The sequence below is a fragment of the Schistocerca serialis genome, chromosome 3 (genome assembly GCF_023864345.2).
Source record: "Schistocerca serialis cubense isolate TAMUIC-IGC-003099 chromosome 3, iqSchSeri2.2, whole genome shotgun sequence".
In the NCBI taxonomy this organism is placed as follows: domain Eukaryota; kingdom Metazoa; phylum Arthropoda; class Insecta; order Orthoptera; family Acrididae; genus Schistocerca; species Schistocerca serialis.
This window is the reverse complement of record NC_064640.1, coordinates 30,926,102-30,948,179: the sequence shown is the minus strand read 5'-3', so window position 1 is coordinate 30,948,179 and position 22,078 is coordinate 30,926,102. Positions and strand designations below refer to the sequence as shown.

The 22,078-nt window shown below is 38.3% G+C and overlaps 1 protein-coding gene across 2 annotated transcripts in view; it reads left to right on the top strand.

The window, feature by feature from the left end:
• The window catches only part of LOC126469688 (peroxisomal targeting signal 1 receptor), a 242,384-nt gene that overhangs the window by 189,494 nt on the left and 30,812 nt on the right, over positions 1 to 22,078 (top strand). For both annotated transcript variants that reach the window (XM_050096845.1, XM_050096846.1), the window contains exon 13: positions 8,999 to 9,169. In XM_050096845.1, the coding sequence (XP_049952802.1) occupies positions 8,999 to 9,169 (171 nt within the window). The remainder of the gene's footprint in view (positions 1 to 8,998; positions 9,170 to 22,078) is intronic.

Here is a 22,078-nt window from a genome sequence, read left to right as displayed (position 1 = left end):
TGACCTTTCGGTCTGCAACCCTGTGCGGCGGTGCGGTTCTTTCCGTCCCTTTACGACGGACCTGCACCTACCTATGAACATTGTCTCAGCAGATCATCAGTAGGAAAGCTGAGTGAAACCTACTGTACTTCGACGTGAACCAGGCTGCAATTTACGTCACTAATCTACGTTTCAGGAGAAAGTTTTCGCACAAATGAAAGGTTGGAAATTTTGTCCTCAATTAATATATTCTGAAACTTGGGTGAACAAGTATCACTGCCAAGCCCGTGCTAGTCTTAACACAGACACTCACAATCCCTTTCACTCATGTTAGCAAGTTTATGGTGTTGGATTTCATGAAAACTGTAATAGCTATAAAAATACTGATTGTTTTTGATTGATAATGCTCGCCAGATATTAGGTCTATCGGTACCAAATGAAGTCACAGTCTTTAGCCACCGACCTGCACAATACGCCGAAGGGAATATATGTCTTTTCTCGTAACAAAATTCACTTAAAAATTCCGAAATTTCTACACACCCATGGGAATTATTATGCCGTCACTTTACAACACTTTTGCTGTATGAAACACTGCTAGATCAGGCAACTTATCATTTTGATCGGAACTACTACTACACACATCCGAACTGTTTCATGGCTAGGCTCTGACTCCTCTCTAGAATACTCTAAGTCTTCTCTACCAGCAGAGAAACTGCGCGCGTAGAATATTGCTTTACCATTGGTCAGTTTACTCAACAGCCAATAGCAAAACGACATTCTCCCGCGTCAGTCCGCGCTTTTCATCAATAACCAATCGCAAAATAGTAAACCTAATGACTGCACTTTTTATTGAAGTAATTCTCTAATATGATGAAGTTTTGTTTAAGCATAAAGTTATTTACTATTGTTATTTATACCTGAATTAACTTTCCCTTTACCATAAACTTACTTTACAAATCTATTCTACAAAAATCCCCTTTGTCCATATCCATACTTCTTTGAAATGTTCCCACACTAAATCCTACTACATAACTCGTTAAACAATTATCTTCATATTACCTTAAACCACACTCTTGCACCATTCATACTGCTAACACACATTAACAACATTTTACATACACAAAAAGACATAACAACACTTTATGAAAATACTAGAACAGTTTATGAAAAGCATTCTATTACTCTAGTGGGCACAATTGAAACTAAAATCACAGTCCCCCTATCCAATATTGTCCTCTATCTAAAACTACGTGCGCGTCCAGTCTCGCATCACCATCTGTCACTATCCAGCTCTGAGACACATCTCCCACTTAACCGCCTCCAAGGCAGGATCGGTATACGGCACTACGGCTCACCTGGCCTCCTACCATCTGCCCAATGGAGTGTGCATGACGACTTGTGTGGTAGTGACCACTTTCTGATCTCTCTGTCACTACCCCAGCGACACTCTTCTGGGTGCCTCCCTGATGGGCCTTGAATAAGGCTGACTGGGACTCGTTCACCTCCGTTGCCACTACAGAGCCTCTTTCTCATGACGCCATTGATGTGGTGGTTAACACGATAACCACTGGCATTGTTTCTGCAGTGGAATCTGCAATTCCCTGTTCTTCCCGATCCCTTTGGCAGAGGACTGTGCCTCGGTGGTCACCAGAAATCACTGAGGCGATTAGAGATCGCAGGTGGGCCCTCCAACATCATAAGCGGCACCCCTCATTGGAACACCTCATTTCCTTCAAGTGGCTCCATGCCCGGGCCCGACGCGTTATTTGCCGACGGAAGCAGGAGTGCTGGGAAAGGCCGTAAGGGCTGTTCTACCACCAATAATCTGGTCTGCCTGGAGTCTGCCATCTGTACAGCATTTGCCTGCCATCAGCATCTGGTTTCCGTTTTTTTTGGTATGCGGCAGGCGAACGATACAATATGGCAACATCACATCCTCACCATGCTTCATGGGTGTCGCTTTGTTCCTTCTGCGTGCAAGTTGGTTCCTCCCATAGTTCCTCCCGAGTCCAGGAGAATGGGGTCCTGCAAGGCTCTGTCTTGAGTGTCTGCCTCTTTTTAGTTGCTATCATTGGGTTAGCTGCTGCTATGGGAACATCTGTATCAGCTTCTTTGTATGCTGATGACTTTTGCCTGTGCTACAGCTCAACTGGAATTGCAGTTGCGGAACGGCAGTTGCAGGGCGTTATCCACAAGGCGTAGTCTTGGGCCATAACGTACGGCTTTCAGTTTTCGGCCGCGAAGACTTGCGTCATGCATTTCTGTCGCCGTCACACTGTTTACTGTGAGCCACGGCTTTATCTTGATGGCAAACCTCTTGCTGTGGTGGAGACACATCTATTTTTGAGATTGCTTTTTGATACCCTTTTGACTTGGCTCCCTCGTACTCGGCAGCTTAAACAAATGTGCTGACGGCATCTTTATGCTTTTCGTTGCTAGAGTCACACCAGCTGGGGTGCCGATTGGTCTACCCTTCTATGACTGTATCAAGTGTTGATTCAGTGCTGTCTTTATTATGGGAGCCTGGCTTACGGTTCGGCATCGCCTCGCAGTTGCTTGACCTGATACTTCACTCGCAACTGAAGCTACCCGCACAAGCCCTGTAAACAGCCTACTTGTGGAGGCTGGTGTCCCTCCATTGTGGATCTGGCACCGACTACTGGCCACTTATGCTGCACATGTTTATAGCTTGCCCGGGCATCCAAATTACTGTCTCTTGTTCCCCAACTCAGTCGTCCATCTTCCAGAACGGCGATACCAGTCAGGGTATACAATTGTGGTTCACGTCCGGTCTCTTCTCTTTGGGCTTGAGTTTTTCTCTCTCCCACCTCTTTTCTGGGCCCATATATGTATACTCCCGTGGTGTGTGCCCCACCCATGCCTTCAGCTGAATTTGGCACAAGGCCCGAAAGACCCAGTCCCTCCTGAGGCCCTCCGCCAACGCTTTCTTCCCATCCTTGCCACGTTTCCCGGCTGTGCTGTAATCTATACTGATGGTTTGATGGTTGCCGGTCGAGTTGGTTATGCTTTTACTCTTGGGGATCATTCTGAACAATGCACATTGCTGGATGGCTGCAGTGTTTTCATCGCAGAGCTGGTAACAATCTCTCGCACCCTAAAGTATATCCGCTCCTGCTCAGGTGAGTCCTTAGTTTTCTGTAGTGACTTCCTGAGTGGTTTATGAGCTATCGACCAGTGTTTTCCTCACTCTCATCTGGTGATGGCTATCCAGGAGTCCATCCATACTCTTGCCTGTTGTATGGAACGGGGAAAAGACCCTAATAACTGGTGCAATGGGACATGCACTCTGCCATGCACTTCACAGTGATATGATGAGTAGATGCAGACAGGGGCACTGGCTTTTGGAAATCAATGTGGGTGCTGTAAATCACAGTTCACCAATGTTGAAAACTAACCCTCCTGAAAATCCAGTTTTATTGGATAAAGACAAATATATAATTGTTTATTCGATTCTTTTTCCACACTAACTAATTAATTAATTAATACAAGAAGTAATCCACAATCCATATAGAGTTTTTTTTCCAAATCTCTATGTAATTTCTAATTCTCACTAATAAAGAATGGGTTCCTACAAACAGTGGATCATTTGATGAAAATGTTTACCGCAGTGCAGCTCATGCAGAGTTTTACCTGTGTGTTGCAATATACTGGCTCATAGCCTTTTGACTGACAAGAGTCATAATCATACCTAAATGGAATATATTAATTTTACTTAAATAAATTGAACTGTTTAACTATATTTCAGTTTTACAATCAATCATTGTTAACATTGTGAGGGGAAAAAAATTATGGCTGGGCAATCGCACTAACACTAAAAAATCCCTCATACTCTACAAGTAAATATTTAGAGAGTATTTTACCTTTTGTGATAGCCTACTCATGTGAAATATTCTAGGAACTTAAAAGAGGCATCAACATGCTCCTACACACAGTTTTATTTAATCTGCAGTTTCTGTCCACAGAATCAGTGGCCTTTTCGAAATCTACAAACATCTTTTGAATTCAGTAACCTGTGGAAAATGATTGACTTCAGATTAAATATTTGTTGAGAACGTGATCTGCCCTTCCTAAAACTACCTCGATATTCACCTAAATTATGCTCCAGTGTTGTTTCTACTCTGGTTAGTATAATATTGGGGAATATATTGTAGGCAGCTGGTTGGAAATAAATTCATCTGTAGTTGTTAACATCTTGTTATTTGCCTTCCTTGTGTAATGGATGTATCAAGGCCACGTTCCACTCTCCTGGGAGTTTTTCTGTTTCCCTGGTTTTCTCAAAGATTAATTTTAGCTCATTTTTTTAAATTTTTAGTAGAGACCATTTCAGAAGCTCTGCTTGTAATAGTCTTCTCTACTAGCATTATAAGGTTTTAATAACTTTCCAATTTCTTTGATAGCTGGGATAACTCTTTGAGATTTTCACTAGTATTTGAGTGTTCAAACTTAATGATTGGTTAGGACAATTAAGATGTTTGATTTACGTTTGAAATAAATGAAAATAAAATTAAAAAAGTAGATCTACCTAACTCTTCAAATCTTGCTTTATCCTTGAAAGATCTACTGGAGGTGGTTCTATGTGCAGAAAACACTTTCATACTAAATTTCCTTGTATACTCACTTTCTTTTTTACCACCATCTACCATACAGCCTTTTGACTTGCAAGGGTAGTAATTGATAACTACATTGAATATATTAATTTTACAGTTATAAACTGAACTCTTTAAATATATTCAACTTTTATAATCATTTAAGTGGGGAAGAAAATAAAATTAAGAAAAAAAAATTGTAACGGCAGGAATCAAACCTGGGTTAATGAATTGTCAGTCAATGCACAAGACCACTCAACTACAGCACCATTATGACAATGACTTCTGAAAAATCCGTCGTACTCTACGCTTGCACAGTAAGTTACACACAGTTTCAAAGAAAAATACTGACCTGATGCTGTGAGCAATGTAGCACTTGTAGTGCAAGAAGGGGTGATGCTAAGTCAGCACATGTGCAGTACAAAACAGACAGCTACATCCCTTCTCTGAGTTGATCATAGTGCGGCTGACCACCATTTTAGCACTCAACACTGGTTTATAGTTATCACATGGGGGCGCTACAACACATGGTTTGTCCATTTTATTTGCATACCAGTAAGCTTTTAAAGAGAAATGGCATAATTATAGTTTGATATCTGGATCTCATTCAAAGGGAAATTGCATAAGATTAGTGTATTACTGACCATGTGCTGTAGCACATTAGCACACAATAAATGGCTGCTACTGGTGTCAAAGTTCAAGTTTTTTGGTTCTTGTTTATGTAAATGCATGACAGCGTTATCGTTTAATTTCTGTAGTGTCATGATATTGCACAGGTGAGCTTCTAATCTGTGAAAGGTGGAGAAAGAATGATCTGTTGTACATGTAAAAACTGGTATAGTTAAAGTGATCTGTATCAATTTCGTCGCCTCAGGAATCAATTTGCTGACATGCATATTTGAGGAAAAGAAGCACACTAAATCTTCCATACTTCACACACTAAGTCTTCCGTAATTCCAGTGAAATAATTTTTACATTTACACGCATCTAAAATCATATTTCTGAGCACAGTTAATCATTATGAATCAGAGTGATCCTTTTAAAATTCTGTTACATAACTGCAGTCTTTTATTTTGGAAAGATGAAATATTTATGTTTCTCTGAAGTGAGTTTAGCAGTTTTCAACAAATGTTTTTATCACATTTTTGTCTTGTTAGTTTTCTGTGAAAAAGGCCCACTAGAGGAACTCATTTCCTTACAGACCAAAACACTTTATCACGCTTCTCGTCATACATCATCCAGTTATATTTATCTTTTCACTGGTTTTGAAAAGAGTGGTTACCACCAATATGATCAGTTTTCTTTGTTTCATTCAATATGGCAGTTGAATCGGAGCCATTTGAAGCAGTCTCTACATATGTCATAGCCAAATCACTTTTCTTCATTGACAAGCGAGTAATGAATTTATCCATTACAAAAGCCCACTACAGCAAAGAAACAAACAAAATAAATTGTATTTGTAAATGATACTATGTTACGCAATTAAAAAAGTGAACTAAAACATACACCACCACAAATGATGGAGAGTAAGTGCTGAGCACTTCTCAGTTGTTTTTGAAGGACTGAGAAGTGCTGGGCCACACTTACATGGGCCAACGCAAGGGTGTGACATCAAAATTAGTGTATTTGACAGTCAATGGCAAACCCGATATGATGATGGGTAGTGGTTTTGTGACTACTTCGGGCAAGCCCTTCTGTACATCATTGCTGAATAAATGACAGGAGCTCACTTAGACTCAAATCTCTGCCACTACTGACATGACACACATCTTTGGAATCTGTACATAACATTATTCGAAGCATATGCTGAGGATGATAAAAGTGTTGCTGAGGCAAGGTAATGAAAACTGGCAGCAGTATATGTTGAATGAACAATGGGAAAGGCAATGGGAGAGTGCAGAAAAATGAGGAATGAAGAACCATGAACTGTAAAAGAAGGAAGGGCACAAACAAGAAATAATAAACATATAAAAATATGTAATAAGAAATAATATGTTAATGAAGCATGCAAAATCCAATTAGAAGTCTTTCATCACTGTAGTAGCACTTCTAATGCTAGATTATGCCTGGCTTGTAGTTTATTTATTAACGAACACATTTTTTTAAATGTCTTTTGTTCATGTGATTTGCGTATGTACTTTGAAATTGATACATTACTTTGTATTTATTGTTCTTCATTCTGATTTCTGATGAGGACTTGCTCTGAAATGTGTGTGAAACAACTGTGTATGGTTACAAATAAATTTCAATCCAGGCAGAATCTTTTACTAACAGAAATTAGAAAGTATTTACAAAGTGTGAAACTATAAATGTATATAAATTTAACCCATTTGCATATGATGTTTGGAAAAAAGGATTGACACGTGGGCCCCTCTCTCCCTCGGGCAGGTGTGTGTGTGTTTGTTGTCCTTAGCGCAAGTTTGTTTAAGTAGTGTGTAAGCCTAGGGACCGATGGCCTCAGCAGTTTAGTCCCATAGGAATTCACACGCATTTGAACATTTTTGATTGACATGTGATTATGATAGTTTCTACTTTGTTTTTATTTTACACATATACATGATTATTTGTGAAATGTGACCTAATATGGTTGTTATAAGCATCTTCAATAACATAAGATTCACACTTAGTCCAGATGTGTATGATCCATCATGAAGCATTTGGCCATATGATGGGCAACTTTATGCTCAAAATAGGATTCTCCATGTTGCTCTTGACCACAACATATCTTCCATCGTCTAAAGAGAGCAATTTTCTTTTAAGACAGCGTTATTTTCATTCAGAAATGTTCCCCACTCCTGCCTTGAAGCATGTTCAACATGTGTGCAGCACCCTATTTAATAAGACTTTAGAGGTAATCTAATCTTACACATTTATGTGCTAGATGTAATCACCATTATCTTTAAGATACTCTAAAACATGTTAGCATCCTTCATTTTAAATTATTTTAATACTCTTGGGAATGCAAAAAAATTAAAATACCTTTTAGAACCACACACATGTGGCATCCAGAAATATGGTTCACTGACTATTGTTGGATAAGGAAGGACTCATAACACCATGTTATGATTAAAGTTCTTTTACATAGTTCATCACACTGTTCATTGCACCTGGTGGTGAGCACGCACGCACACACACACACACACACACACACACACACACACACACACACACACACATGTGGAGACAGAGACAGACAGACAGACAGATAGAGAGCATTGATGAATTCATTTGCATTTGCTGTGTCCACTCACTGAAAAGCAGAACCATGGAGTCATCAATAGGCACACACTAAAGAAGGTAAATTTGCTGGGTGCAAGACCTGTCCAATCCATCCAGCCAGCACCTCCTGCTCCACTCCTGTCACAGGCGTATCCTATCCCATCAGAGAGCATTCCACCTCTGAAAGCAGCCATGTTATATACCAGCTCTGCTTCAAACACTGCACAGTCTTTTATGTTGGTATGACTATGAACCAGCTGTCCACCAGGACAAATGGTCACTGTGAAACTGCTGTGAAGAATGAAGTTGACCACCCAGTGGCACAACATGCAGCTGAACACAACATGCTCAGCTTCAATGGCTGTTTCACAACCCGAGCCATCTGGACTCTTCCCTCCACCTCAGCTTCTCTGAACTACACAGATAGGAGTTATCCTTAAAATGCAGCCTCTGTCCCTGTACTTATCCTGTCCTCAATCTTAGTGACCCAGTGCCTCTGCACCTTCCTCCATCCTGTCACCTTCTATCAAATTATGTTTCTATGTAGCCTTCAGTGTGTGCCACTTCCGACCAGTTGCAACAACTACACCTGCCACCCCTCCCTCCTGCATTCCTAGCCAGCAAACTGGCCTCCTCCTGAGCCACTAGCCACCCACTGTCCACTGTCCCTCTCCTTACCTGCTGGCCTCTCTCTCTCTCTCTCTCTCTCTCTCTCTCTCTCTCTCTTACCCCCCACCCCCACCCCAACCCACCCCAACCCACCCCACCCCACCTGACACTAACCCCAGCACAACTAGCCCACCTGCTGCAAAACAAAGTAGCGTTGGCACTGCCAGTCTAGCTGTGTGTGTGTGTGTGTGTGTGTGTGTGTGTGTGTGTGTGTGTGTGTGTTTGTGTGTGTGTGTGTGTGTGTGTGTCCATACACTCTAGCTCATCAAAGGATAAGTCCAAAAGCTAGCAAGTTTTCCTTCTTTTGTTTGTGCTTATTGGCGACTCAACACTTCTGCTTTTTAGGTGAGTGGTCTCCTTTAATCCTAAAGTTATTACATTCTATAAGAACTTTCCTACAATATCTATATTCTTTTCTGTACTTTTTGAGTGGTAAAAATTTTCTCCTTTGTTGTTGGTTTTATTTGTGGATTGTCAACACTTCTTAGACATTTAAATGGAGACAGGTGGGTTTTGTTTCTTAGGGAGGCCGCAGAGCATTTCCTTGTTTCACTAAATCAGCAAGCCTCTGTATCACAGCAACAAAATTATCGTGGTGGTAGTGGAACCATAATGTCTGATAATATATGGAATTCATTAAGGACTGTCCTTACTCTGATGGATGACAAAGAGCTACTGAAATCAGTGGAGCAAAGGTAAACCCACTTTTCATACTTATTTTTCTTTACTGACTTCTGTTCTGTGAAATACTGTAGTGTATACCAGATTTCAATGCAGATACTGGTACATAGTTTAAAATTGATGGCTTCGTTTGAAAAAGCCCCCCCCCCCCCCCCCCCACACACACACACACTTGCATAATTTGAGAAAAATTATCAAGAAATCTTTTGATGATATGAAATCATCACTGTTGTAGAAGAATGTGCCTTATTTCTTTCCTTTAAAATATTATCAAGCTGTTTAAATAAACATACTAATATTATTAGTGAAAGACAATATTTTGCTAGACTGACATATATGAAGCATATGACAAAAACACCTCTTTTTATCAGTTACAGTGCTGGACAAACAATACTGTGTGTGAAATTGGTTAATAACTTAAAAAAGATTGTGGGTAATTTAAGATTGAGCACTTTCATGGTCTTACTTCTCCATATGTTTTCTGAGACATCATTAATGATTTGGACTTGGCCACCTTCTGCTATCCTTATCTTGAGCTTAAAATAATTAAATAATCTGTTTTTCATTAGTTATTATCACAATCAACAGAAACTACTTGCTAGATAAAGGTACCTCCGGACTTCTTGATGCAGTATGGTCTGAAGTAGAAAACATCCACGTTGCTCCTGCTTATTTTCTTATGTAACCTACCCATGTTCCATTAGGCCGCTTTCTATATCTTTTCTTATCTTTTGTAATCCAACAAATAACCTGATTTATCTCTTGAATTATGCAAAAATGTAAAGACCTATTTGCTTACAAACAAAACCCCTTTTCCACCCTGAAATAATGATACAGTATTTATTATGTATGACATTGGTCTTTCTTTCTATGATAGACATTGTCAGTGTTGTTCTGAAATATTATTTTAGTTTACACATATTAATTATAGTTCTAAAACTGTTCTTCCCCCATTTTTGCTTGAAACTAAATGTTACTTACATTTATTTTAAGATGTGATGATTTTTAGTGTGCTTTCCTGGACGTGGCCACAGGTTAAAGGTCATATTTATACTTTCTGGAGAAAATTTTTGTCATATTCTCATGAAAATAGTTTTTTCTTGTTTTATTTGTTTTTTATTTTGTAGGAAAAAAGAGGTGAGTGGGTACAGGGGAAGGGCTGTCCACAGAATGTTTTAAGTGGATAGAGTAGCTGCCAGTGAGTTGTTGGAGGGGTAGTAGTGTACAGGAGAGTGTGAGATGCATGTTTGCCCCACTGTGTTTTATTAATTTTGAGACATTTTTTTTATTGAATCATCAGTTTCCTATGCTGTGTTTATATCTTGCTTTTAGAAATGTTTGTGTTTTTATGTGAGAGTTTGTGTTTATATGTCATTTTGTACCAACTTGTGCTGTTCTTTTATCATCATATTTTCCTTGTGCTAAAAGATTTATTTGATCATCATGTGTGTTTCTATTGTGAACTTGATGTGTTAATCTATTCTGTTGATTTATATTTTCAAATTTTTATTAATTTTAACATGTAATTGCTCAGCTATCATCAGTGTACTACATTGAATGTAGTATGTTATAGTTATTTGTCAGTATGTGCATGAAAATAGTGTGTTCAACGTGATTTATGAAATTATTTGTGAAGGCACCTGAAAGTGGGCAAGTCGTTGATGACATATCTTCTTGCCAATAAAATTTGTTATGAAGTTGAAATCACTTTTTTCTTTTATTTGTTGTAGTAACTTGAGTGTTTCATTCATAACGTCATCAGAAAACTGCCTATTTGCTTTCAGATTCTGTTTTAAAATGCCCATTGTCTCTGTTGACATGTTGCACTCCATATTTTCTATATTGAAGGAGAAAAGGTTGCTGTGTCTAGATTTTTGTAAAAACTTTCATATGTTACATTAAATATATGATGATCTTTACAGTTCAGCCTTTAGCTATTTTGTACTTTGCAGACAGTAATTGCAGTGTGTTTCCTGCAAGCCTGTAAACAGAAAGAGAGGAGGGGGGGAGTGAGATATGGGGGATATGACTGTTGCCACAGATGAGCTCGTGGTGGGGGGGGGGGGGCATCGTTGGCACTCTGGCTTGCAGACTGGCTAGGTTCACACAATTTTATCTTTAATAAAATTATTTCACATCTCTGGCCACTTCTACACATTGTCACACTTTGATAAGATTTCTGGCAGATGTTACTAACTCCAGATGGTCTATACCAGGCATCAGTGGCATGTGGCGACCCACTGACATGGTTTAAATACTGACTTAAACTCATGGGCCACCATGTCATGTGATGCGACAGCAGCACACCTAGTGGATAAAGTCAAAACTATAGTGTCTGTGAAATTTATGTTTATGGGCACAGTGATACGAATGACACCCATTACTTGACATGCCATGCCATGCCAACAAATTATGCCCCAAAACACACGGTTTTGAGAGTGGATTCAGTTTATGTCCACCCCATCTTCAGATGTCTTTATTTTATTTACTTCAGATGTCTTTATTTATTTATTTACGTGCCACCTACAGTGTACATTTACTTATAACATTTTACAGTAGTTATCTTAAAATGTCCATTGCAAAATTCAGCAATGCCTTTAGTAAAGAACCAATGTTGGTGACATGTAAATAAATATAAACAGCTGAAGAAGGGTTGCCAAACACTTTGAAATGTCATCATGGAAAAAAAAGCGCACATAAAAGCAACTGCTTGTAGTTTTTTAATATGTCCATACAGGATGTCTCCGACCCGGGACAACCGGGAGATCGGGAATAACCCGGGAATTTTTTCATCTGGGAGGAAACCAGGAAAAACCCGTGAATTTTTTAGAAATCCGGGAATTTTTTAGAAATCCGGGAATTTTTCGTTTTTTAAATTTTCAGTTAATTTTTTGTAATTTTGACTGGTAAGAACCGATACTGTGACTGAAGGATATTACTTTACCATTCTGGAAGTAGTGCAGGAAACACGCTGTACGATCTCGTAATAATGCCTAACCGGAGAATAATCGCTGGATAAATAAACCGGTGATTGTGGCAGGGTTAGTAAAGTTAACCAGAGAATGAGTTTTGATAGTGGTAGGAATAGTTGCAGAATTAGTGATGACAAGACTGTTTGTTAGAACGAGGAAGGAGAAGAAACGGGGACATCAGACAAATTATGGAAGAATATGACGATTCCAAATTTATACAAAAATTTTGTTCTACTACTTTTCGGTCTCATGCCTGAGAAACTGGAGCGCATGAATGAAATGTGAAACTATATCCTAACGTAAAGCTTTTTGCTTGTAGTAGGCCAAATAGGTATTTCGTATTCGTACTTTGTGAATTTATTGTCGTAGTATAAAAATGATCATTATTGCCAAAACAGTGTCGCTTATTTGGTGTGTGTTACAATTGCTGCAATATTAGAAAGGCCTATTTTGTTTTATCCGGCACACAGTGACAAAATAGACGTAATCAGATTGAGAAACCACACCAGCCTTGGGTACTAATTGTATTAAATGCTTTTTCAGTATTAGACAAAGACATTTATATTTTTCATGTAGCAAAACGTTTGACGAACTTTGATAGTTCTTTCGCAAAAAGGAAAGCTGTAGCAAGATTAGAGAGACAAATCGCTAGACCTAAGGATTGAAGAAATGTGTACTGTCTTGCCTGTCTCTTGTCTTTACTGGTTTTAGGTATCCTATATTTAATTTTATGTTACACAGAAGTGCAAGTTATTATCTAAATAGGTAATAAAGAGTCCAAATTTTCTGAAGAGTTCTTGTTCTCCTGGTTACAAATAATCCTATCCAGTACTAATTGCGAGGGGTTGTGCAGAATGTCAAACTGGCTGACCGGGAGCAGGATAGGCACTACAGGACATTTCAATTTCCACCGTCCTGAAATAGTTTGATGGCATCCATTACAAAATATATACGCTTGAGTACCACAGAGCGAAATACAGTGACGTGCGCTATAAGAACGTTGTTTGAAGAGGCGTGGCACTGTACTGCACTGCACACTTAAGACCAAATAATGTGTCTTATATTTCCTTGAAGATATATGTTGTATGTATCAGAGTCTTCAGAAAGTTGTGCGCTACAAAATGAACTTATTTTTGATGCGCAGAGCAGTCTGAGTTATGGGGGGGGGGGGGGGGGTGTAGTAGTCTCCAGGTGACCCGTGTTTACATTTAGTGATTTTTCTGATTGCTTTTCGTTTACTGCTCTCACGTCAAATGAAAACAAGACGGATTTCTGTTGCTGGGAGGTATCAAGTGAATTAAAATATTTTCACATAATTACGGAAGGCTAAAATATGTTACTAGTTTCAGATTTGATTTTATTTCCCCCTTTCTGACAATCGAGCATTAATCACCTTGCAGAACCATAAAGTTATTTTTGTTGGTTTGCTAAAGAAATTTGGCATTTATTAGGGTTTCCTGCTGAGGCACTGAAGGCATTGAATTTATTTGAAACAAAGTGTTTAATTCCACACTATTGGCTAGTTTCAACTGTTCGCTGCATTTCAAGTGCACGTCTTCATCTTCTAGCACTTATTGCATTATGCCAAAACAAAGAACCAAACATGAGATAATGCAGTACTGGTACTCGAAGAAAATTTACGTCCTGAAAACTGCACTGTAAAGCTTCATATCAGGTGGCCTACGTCATTGGGAATCTGGATATATGAATGTGCACTTTAAGGCGAACTATGCATTTCAATATGGTTCACGAAATTCTGGTGCTCTTGGAGTATCCTCTCATGACTTGTTTCTTTTATGACAAGAAGTAAGATCTTTTAACATTTTACACGTACGAACGTAAGGGCTTTCTACATCACTGTAGCTGCGCAAGCGCGGTGACGCCTCTTATCTGGCGCTGTCTGGCAACTGCTGAAATGAATCTATTTCTAACAGGTTGCAGGAAAATATTGCGAATTGTTGTTCGAAAAGCGTTATTTTCAAAGTAAATTTCCTTTTACGCAAGATGAATTATGTGCGAGAACGTACGATGAATTTCCTAAATCATAGAGCGTTTGCTCTCTTTCAAAAATCAACTCTTTGATGACGAGCCATTTAGAAGAATTTCTGGCCCACAAGATCAGAGATTTATGTCGGTATTAAAAATTTTACTGGTGTATTTGTGTGATGTATCTTAAAGTGTAACATGCGCTAAACAAATTAACATTACATGTGAAAGCTTAGCTTCTCTTGTAGCTTATTAATCTTAGAGACAAATATTATATGCAAAAACTTTTCTTGTAGCAACACTATGTATATTAATTTAAACCATTAAATTTTCCTGTTGTTGGAATTCAAATTTATACTTTTGTAATACGAAAATATGCAGCGTACATGTTGCTACACATCAAAGATCTTTTCAAAACGAATTTTTTCGCTCTGAGTTTCGTTTTCTTAAGTGCTAGGAAATTCTACGCTGCTGTATAAAACCATATCCATTCAAAGGATACGTTTTACAGTTCCGAGGGAAAGTATACTGTCACTTAACACGGAAAAAGTGTATTTTCACCTGGGAGAAAATGTATTTTTAACCGGGAGATCCAGGAAAAATCAGGGAGTTTTTATCCCTTGTCCGTGTATACACCCTGCTATAATGGACAAAAATTATTTAGTAAAGTTAATACGAGAAACAATAGAAAAGCAAAATACGGCAATTAGATATGGAATGCCAGTCAACAAACGATTAGGAGGAGTGTTGTAAACAAGAAAATTGACATTATCGGTCGTACAAGGTTTGAAATCATTTAGTATCACAAATGTAATTTAGTCTCTGTGTGACCATCTTCAGGTCAGATATTAAAGTCTTGAAGATTCATGCTATAAAAGCATATATTACAGCGTCAACAGGGTATCAGTACAGAAGAACATAGGAGCTGATGAACAAATTTTGAACTGAGCTTGCAGCTTGGTAATACAATTCTAGTATTGCAGTCGTTGAGCACATGGTTTCCAATGGAATCAGATGTCCATTAGGAGTAGATTTGTGAATTTTTTGCATGGGTTGGACTGAAATCAATCACGGGCTGGGTGTGGCCTGCAGGCTACTCATTACTTACCTATGGTCTGTACGATGAATGAGGACCTGGTGACCTTGCTGTTAAGCCCCCTTAAACACTCCCTGCCACCCATCCCCCAAATCAACCAACCAACAGGAAGCTTTCCTAAAATTTACTTTGGTATCACAGGGATGTTTGCCTTGTGAAAAAATAAGTTAGCTTCTCTATGAGCAGAAACTGTAAGGGGGTCCACAGTCACAAGGGGTGATCCCTGTGGTTAATAGGTCCAGACAGCTGACAATCAAGATAAACAGAATAAAAGAAACTTCATGTACAGTAAATAGGGGTAAAGCTAAGGGCAGTATCAACTTACCTTCTTCAAAAAATCAGGGGAATAAAAAATAAAGTAGATGAGCTATTAGTGTGTTTAGATGATCTCAAAAATAAGAATGAGATTGATGTACTCTGTCTGAACACCATGTAACTGTGGGCATGGATAGTGTCAGTATAAGTGGTCATAATGTAGTATCTTACAATTGTAGATCTAGGATGGATAAAGGAGGAGTTGCCATTTTCATAAAACAAGGGTATAAATGCAAAACTGTAGAAGTAAGCAAATTTTGTCTTGATCAGCACCTTGAGGTTTGTGCATGTGAACTTCAGCTAGGTAATGTAGTATTGATATTAGCAACAGTGTACAGGTCCCCATTAGGAGACTGGGAGTTGTGCATAAATAAGTTTGACTCCCTATTATGCTGTCTGTCAGACAAAAAGAAGAAGTTATTAATCTGTGGTGATTTCAGTGTAAACTTCCTAATTAATTCTGATCGTGAAAGTGAACTAGAAGTGTTATTAACAACATATAACTTAGAATCAGTGATCAATTTCCCTATACGCATAGCTCAAGACAGTAACACACTAATAGATAATTTATTTATACAGAAAGAGGATGTAAAACAAACACATGCTTTCCCTGTGGTAAATGGATTGTCGGACTGTGATGCACAACTGATTAACTTACAAAACCTAACAGAGTGTACAGATCGGAAACCATTAAGTAAAAGTGTGAGGTCGCTCAACCTAGTATCTATAGAGCACTTCAGAGAAAGCTTAAGAAATGTTAATTGGGGAGATGTATATAATGAGCGAAATGCTAATGATAAATGCAACGTATTTCTTGATAAATTTATATCCCTTTTTGAACATCATTTCCCTAAGAAAATTACTAAATGTAACACCACACACTTTTCAAAGAAACCTTGGATTACTACTGGTATTAAACTTTCTTCAGAAAGAAAAAGAAAACTGTATGAGACAGCAAGAAATAGTAAAGATCCAGAAGTAGTTTTACACTATAAAAATTATTGTAACATACTGAGAAAAGTTGTAAGGAAATCAAGAAATGTTTATGTTAGAGAAAAAATTAACAACTCCAGCAATAAAATCAAATCAATATGGAATGTTGTTAGAAGGGAGACAGGAAAAGTAACTACTGGGGTAGATAGTATTACTATTAAAGAGAACGAAACCATTCTAACCAACAGTACACAAGTAGCTAATGTATTTAACAACCATTTCTTAAGTGTAGGAGAAAAAATAAGTGAGAACAGTTCAAAAGAAAAAGCCAGGCAGTACATGGAAGAGTCTGTTTTGAAAAAAATTAGTCAGATTAAGTTTCACCTAACAACCTCTCATGAAATAAGTAAAATTATTAAATCTTTGAAAAATAAATGTTCTGTTGGAGTAGATGACATCTCAAATAAGATATTAAAACAATGTGGAGCAATTACAGCTGATGTTCTGAGTCACATACATAATGCATCACTAACTCAAGGTATTTCCCCAGACAGGTTAAAATATGCCATTGTCAGGCCTCTCTACAAAAAGGGGGACTCCACAGATGTCAATAATTATCGGCCAGTATCCTTTCTTACAGCATTTTCAAAAATCTTCGAGAAAGTAATATACTCAAGAGTGGTTAGCCATCTCGACAGTAATTGGATACTTACAATTAGTAAATCACAGTTCGGATTTCAAAAATGCTGTTCCACTGACACAGCAATATACAATTTCACTGTCCCCATAATAGAGTTTTTAAATAGTAAAATGTCACCAATAGGAATTTTCTCTAACTTGTCCAAAGCATTTGATTGTGTGAACCATGACATTATGTTACAGAAATTACAATTCTATGGTATACATGAAATAGCATATGAGTGGTTTAAGTCATAACTACAGAACAGGAAGCAAAAAGTTTCCTTATATGGGTCAAGTTTGCCACTTCATCTAACTGGGGTGAAATTACATTAGGTGTTCCACAGGGTTCAATCATGGGTCCCCTTCTGTTCTTGATATATGTGAACGACCTCCCTTCCTATCTGAAACAAGAATTTGAACTGACACTGTTTGCTGATGATACAAGCATCATTATTAATCCAGTAAAAGAAACTCCAATTGAAAATGATACAAATAAGGACTTTGGAAAAGTCATTAATTGATTTTCTGCAAATGGGCTTGCTCTAAACTTTGAAAAAACAGAGTACATCCAATTTTCTGCTGCAAAAAGTACAGTTCCTTCAATAAATATAACACATCAGCAGAAGTCAGTAGACAGGGTAGAGCGTACTAAGTTTTTGGGTGTTCGTATAGATGAGAATCTTAATTGGAAAATTCATATTTTGGATCTTCTAAAGCAACTAGGTTCAGCAACTTTTGCAATCAGAATAATTGCCAATTTTGAGGATACAGAAATTAGTAAGCTAACATACTTTGCATACTTTCACTCTCTGATGTCATACGGAATAATATTTTGGGGTAATTCAACATTTAGACAAGAAGTATTCACTGCCCAAAAGAAAGTGGTTAGAATAGTGTGTGGGGTTCGTAGTTGCACACCTTGGAGGCATCTTTTTAAAAGATTGGGAATTCTTACAACAGCCTCACAGAACATTTATTCACTAATGAAATTTGCTCTCAATAACATTGACCAGTTTAAAAACAACAGTGACATTCATGATTATAATACCAGAAAAAAGAAAGACTTACACTATCCTTTACTCAACCTATCTTTGGCACAGAAAGGGGTAAAATATGCTGCAATAAAATTTTTTGACAAATTACCAGATGAAATAAAATGTCTGACAGACAGCAGTAATAGCTTCAAAAATAAATTGAAATCATATCTCCTTGACAATTCCTTCTATACCATAGACGAATTCTTGAACAGGAATAAAGTCTTCATTATCAAGTGCTCATGCTTGTTGAAATCAGACTGCGGTTGTCATTGTATTGTCTGGCATATATAGGAGTCAGATCACATCTGTTAAGGACAACTAATGTATACCTTCTTTAATTTCTCGTTACATGTTGTCCCACTTTCACATAAAAGTCCCCCATTGTAAACTTGTTGTGGGATTTTCTGTTTTCTATCAGTCCTTTGTAGAGGTCTGCTACTGCATCAGATGACAGCAAGCTGTTACGGTGATTTGAATATTTTTATGGAATATAACTTGTTTGTTTTTAAAACAAGAATTGCTATTCTGTATGAGATTCCTTCAGTATAGTAATATTATTTTCATTTTCTTGTGTACAGAAAAGCCTACACTTGCATTTTCTCCCTAGCCTATTCATCTATAGAAAAAGACATGTATTCCAGTTTTAATTATATTTGATGGTTTTTGCCACCTTTTTAATATGTCTATTATGTCTTATTCTTCTTCTTCTTCAACAGCATCAGCAACAACTGTCAAACATAGGTAGTTAAAAAGTTCTTGTCATTAGGAGGTCAACACTATTGATTCTGATGGTATCCAAGTCAATTAGATCAGTGGTGAGAGGCTGCATTTTTTGCATGTTGAATCATAGACCTGTTTCTGAAAGGTGGTCATTCCAGTCTTGACTTGACATTGCAGATCAGTCTTGTCTTCATAGGCCAACAGCACATCACCAGCATACAGTAATGACCGGGGTGTTGTTTTCTGGAGGTCTACTGTGAGTGTATCCATGGCTCTGATGAAGAGGAGAGGCTAAGAGATATCTCTGACACACTCCTACAGAAACAGGAAACTTGCCCAGTACTCCAGCAGCTGATTCATCCAGCTCTTGTGTTCATGGTAAGGCAGTGTGACCCATACAACTAGCTTTTCAGGTAGTCCATGCTCTTGTAGAGCAAGCCAGATCAACTAGTTCATAACTTGTTCAAAGGTTTTTTCAAGGTCAAGGAAGACCAGATATAGTTGCCTTGACATCTCATGGTGTTTTTCAATGAGCAGGTGAGCAGTCTGGGTAGAATCTGTTATCCCACAGCTCTTCACAAATCCACATTGATTGGGGGTGAGAATGATAATTTCTTTCACTTATGGTGCATTCCAGGACCTCCATTCTTTATGATAGAAGATGTATTGATTGATAGTTGCTAACGTCAGCTGGACTACCCTTTTGCTTCCAGATTGGAACTGTTGTATTACATGTCCAATCAGCTGGAATCCTGCTCTCTTTGATAATTTCATTGAAGAAATCTGCCAACCATTCAGTTAAATCCCAGTACTTTGTGCTTTATTTTACACAGATTCACAGTGTTGTCCCATTAACTTCCCATTCTTTGTTTTATGCAATGCATCAACTACCTCATCCTGTGACTGGTGCAGTGGTTCCCTCTAGAGTGTTTACACAGAAATTGAAACATGTGGAAACTCCTCACTGCAAATTTTCTCAAAGTATTGTCACCATCACTCTGCTATTTTTCCTATTGGTGACAAGTTTGCTATCTTCATTGTTGATTCCAAAGAATTTTTCCATGTCCACTGTTTGCCTATGATATTGCTTCACAAGTCGATAGATTTCTCACTCTCAAGTTGGTGTTTCAAGTTTGTCACAGATGTAGCTGAAGTGAACTGATTTTGGTGCTGCAGCTACCTTCTTTGCTGCAACCCTAGCATCATGATAATCATTCAAATTTTCCTCTGTGTTAGAAGCAAGCAATTTTTGATATAGCTGCTTTTTAAAATGCACAGCTTTCGTCTTCTCTTCAGTCCATAGCCAAGTCAGGTGATCGATTTTACATCCTTTGGTTTCAGTAGTTGCAGGGGCAACAGTCTGGGTGATTGACTGATCTGGCCTTGTAACACTAACCAAAATGGCCTTGCTGTTCTGGTACTGTGAACGGCTGAAAGCAAGGGGAAACTACAGCCGTAATTTTTCCCGAGGGCATGCAGCTTTACTGTATGATTAAATGATGATGGCGTCCTCTTGGGTAAAATATTCCGGAGGTAAAATAGTCCCCCATTCGGATCTCCGGGAGGAACTACTCATGAGGACGTTGGAGAAAGAAAACTGGTGTTCTATGGATAGGAGTGTGGAATGTCAGATCCCTTAATCAGGCAGGTAGGTTAGAAAATTTAAAAAGGGAAATGGATAGGTTAAAGTTAGATATAGTGGGAATTAGTGAAGTTCAGTGGCAGGAGGAACAAGACTTTTGGTCAGGTGAATACAGGGTTATAAATACAAAATCAAATAGGGGTAATGCAGCAGTAGGTTTAATAATGAATTAAAAAAAAATAGGAGTGCGGGTAAGCTACTACAAATAGCATAGTGAACGCGTTATTGTGGCCAACATAGACAGGAAGCCCACGCCTACTACAGTAGTTCAAGTTTATATGCCAACTAGCTCTGCAGATGACGAAGAAATTGATGAAATGTATGATGAGATAAAAGAAATTATTCAGGTAGTGAAGGGAGATGAAAATTTAATAGTCATGGGTGACTGGAATTCAAGAGTAGGAAAAGGGAGAGAAGGAAACGTAGTAGGTGAATATGGATTGGGGCTAAGAAATGAAAGAGGAAGCCGTATGGTAGAATTTTGCGCAGAGCATAACTTAATCATAGCTAACACTTGGTTTAAGAATCATGAAAGAAGGTTGTATACATGGAAGAACCCTGGAGATACTAAAAGGTATCAGATAGATACCAGATAGATTATATAATGGTAAGACAGAGATTTGGGAACCAGGTTTTAAATTGTAAGACAATTCCAGGGGCAGATGTGGGACTCTGACCACAATCTATTGGTTATGAACTGTATATTAAAACTGAAGTAACTGCAAAAAGGTGGGAATATAAGGAGATGGGACCTGGATAAAATGATTAAACCAGAGGTTGTACAGAGTTTCAGGGAGAGCATAAGGGAACAATTGACAAGAACCGGGGAAAGAAATACAGTAGAAGAAGAATGGGTAGCTCTGAGGGATGAAGTAGTGAAGGCAGCAGAGGATCAAATAGGTAAAAAGATGAGTGCTAGTAGAAACCCATGGGTAACAGAAGAAATATTGAATTTAATTGATGAAAGGAGAAAATATAAAAATGCAGTAAATGAAGCAGGCAAAAAGAAATACAAACGTCTCAAAAATGATATCAACAGGAAGTGCAAAATGGCTAAGCAGGGATGACTAGAGGACAAATGTAAGGATGTAGAGGCTTATCTCACTAGGGGTAAGATAGATACTGCCTACAGGAAAATTAAAGAGACCTTTGGAGAAAGGAGAACCACTTGCATGAATATCAAGAGCTTTGATGGAAACCCAGTTCTAAGCAAAGAAGGGAAGGCAGAAAGGTGGAAGGAGTATATAGAAGGTTTATACAAGGGCGATGTACTTGAGGACAATATTATGGAAATGGAAGAGGATGTAGATGAGAATGAAGATGAAATGGGAGATATGATACTGTGTGAAGAGTTTGACAGAGCACTGAAAGACCTGAGACGAAAAAAGGCCCCCGGAGTAGACAACATTCCATTAGAACTACTGACAGCCGTGGGAGAGCCAGTCCTGACAAAACTCTACCATCTGGTGAGCAAGATGTATGAGACAGGCGAAATACCCTCAGACTTCAAGAAGAATATAATAATTCCAATCCCAAAGAAA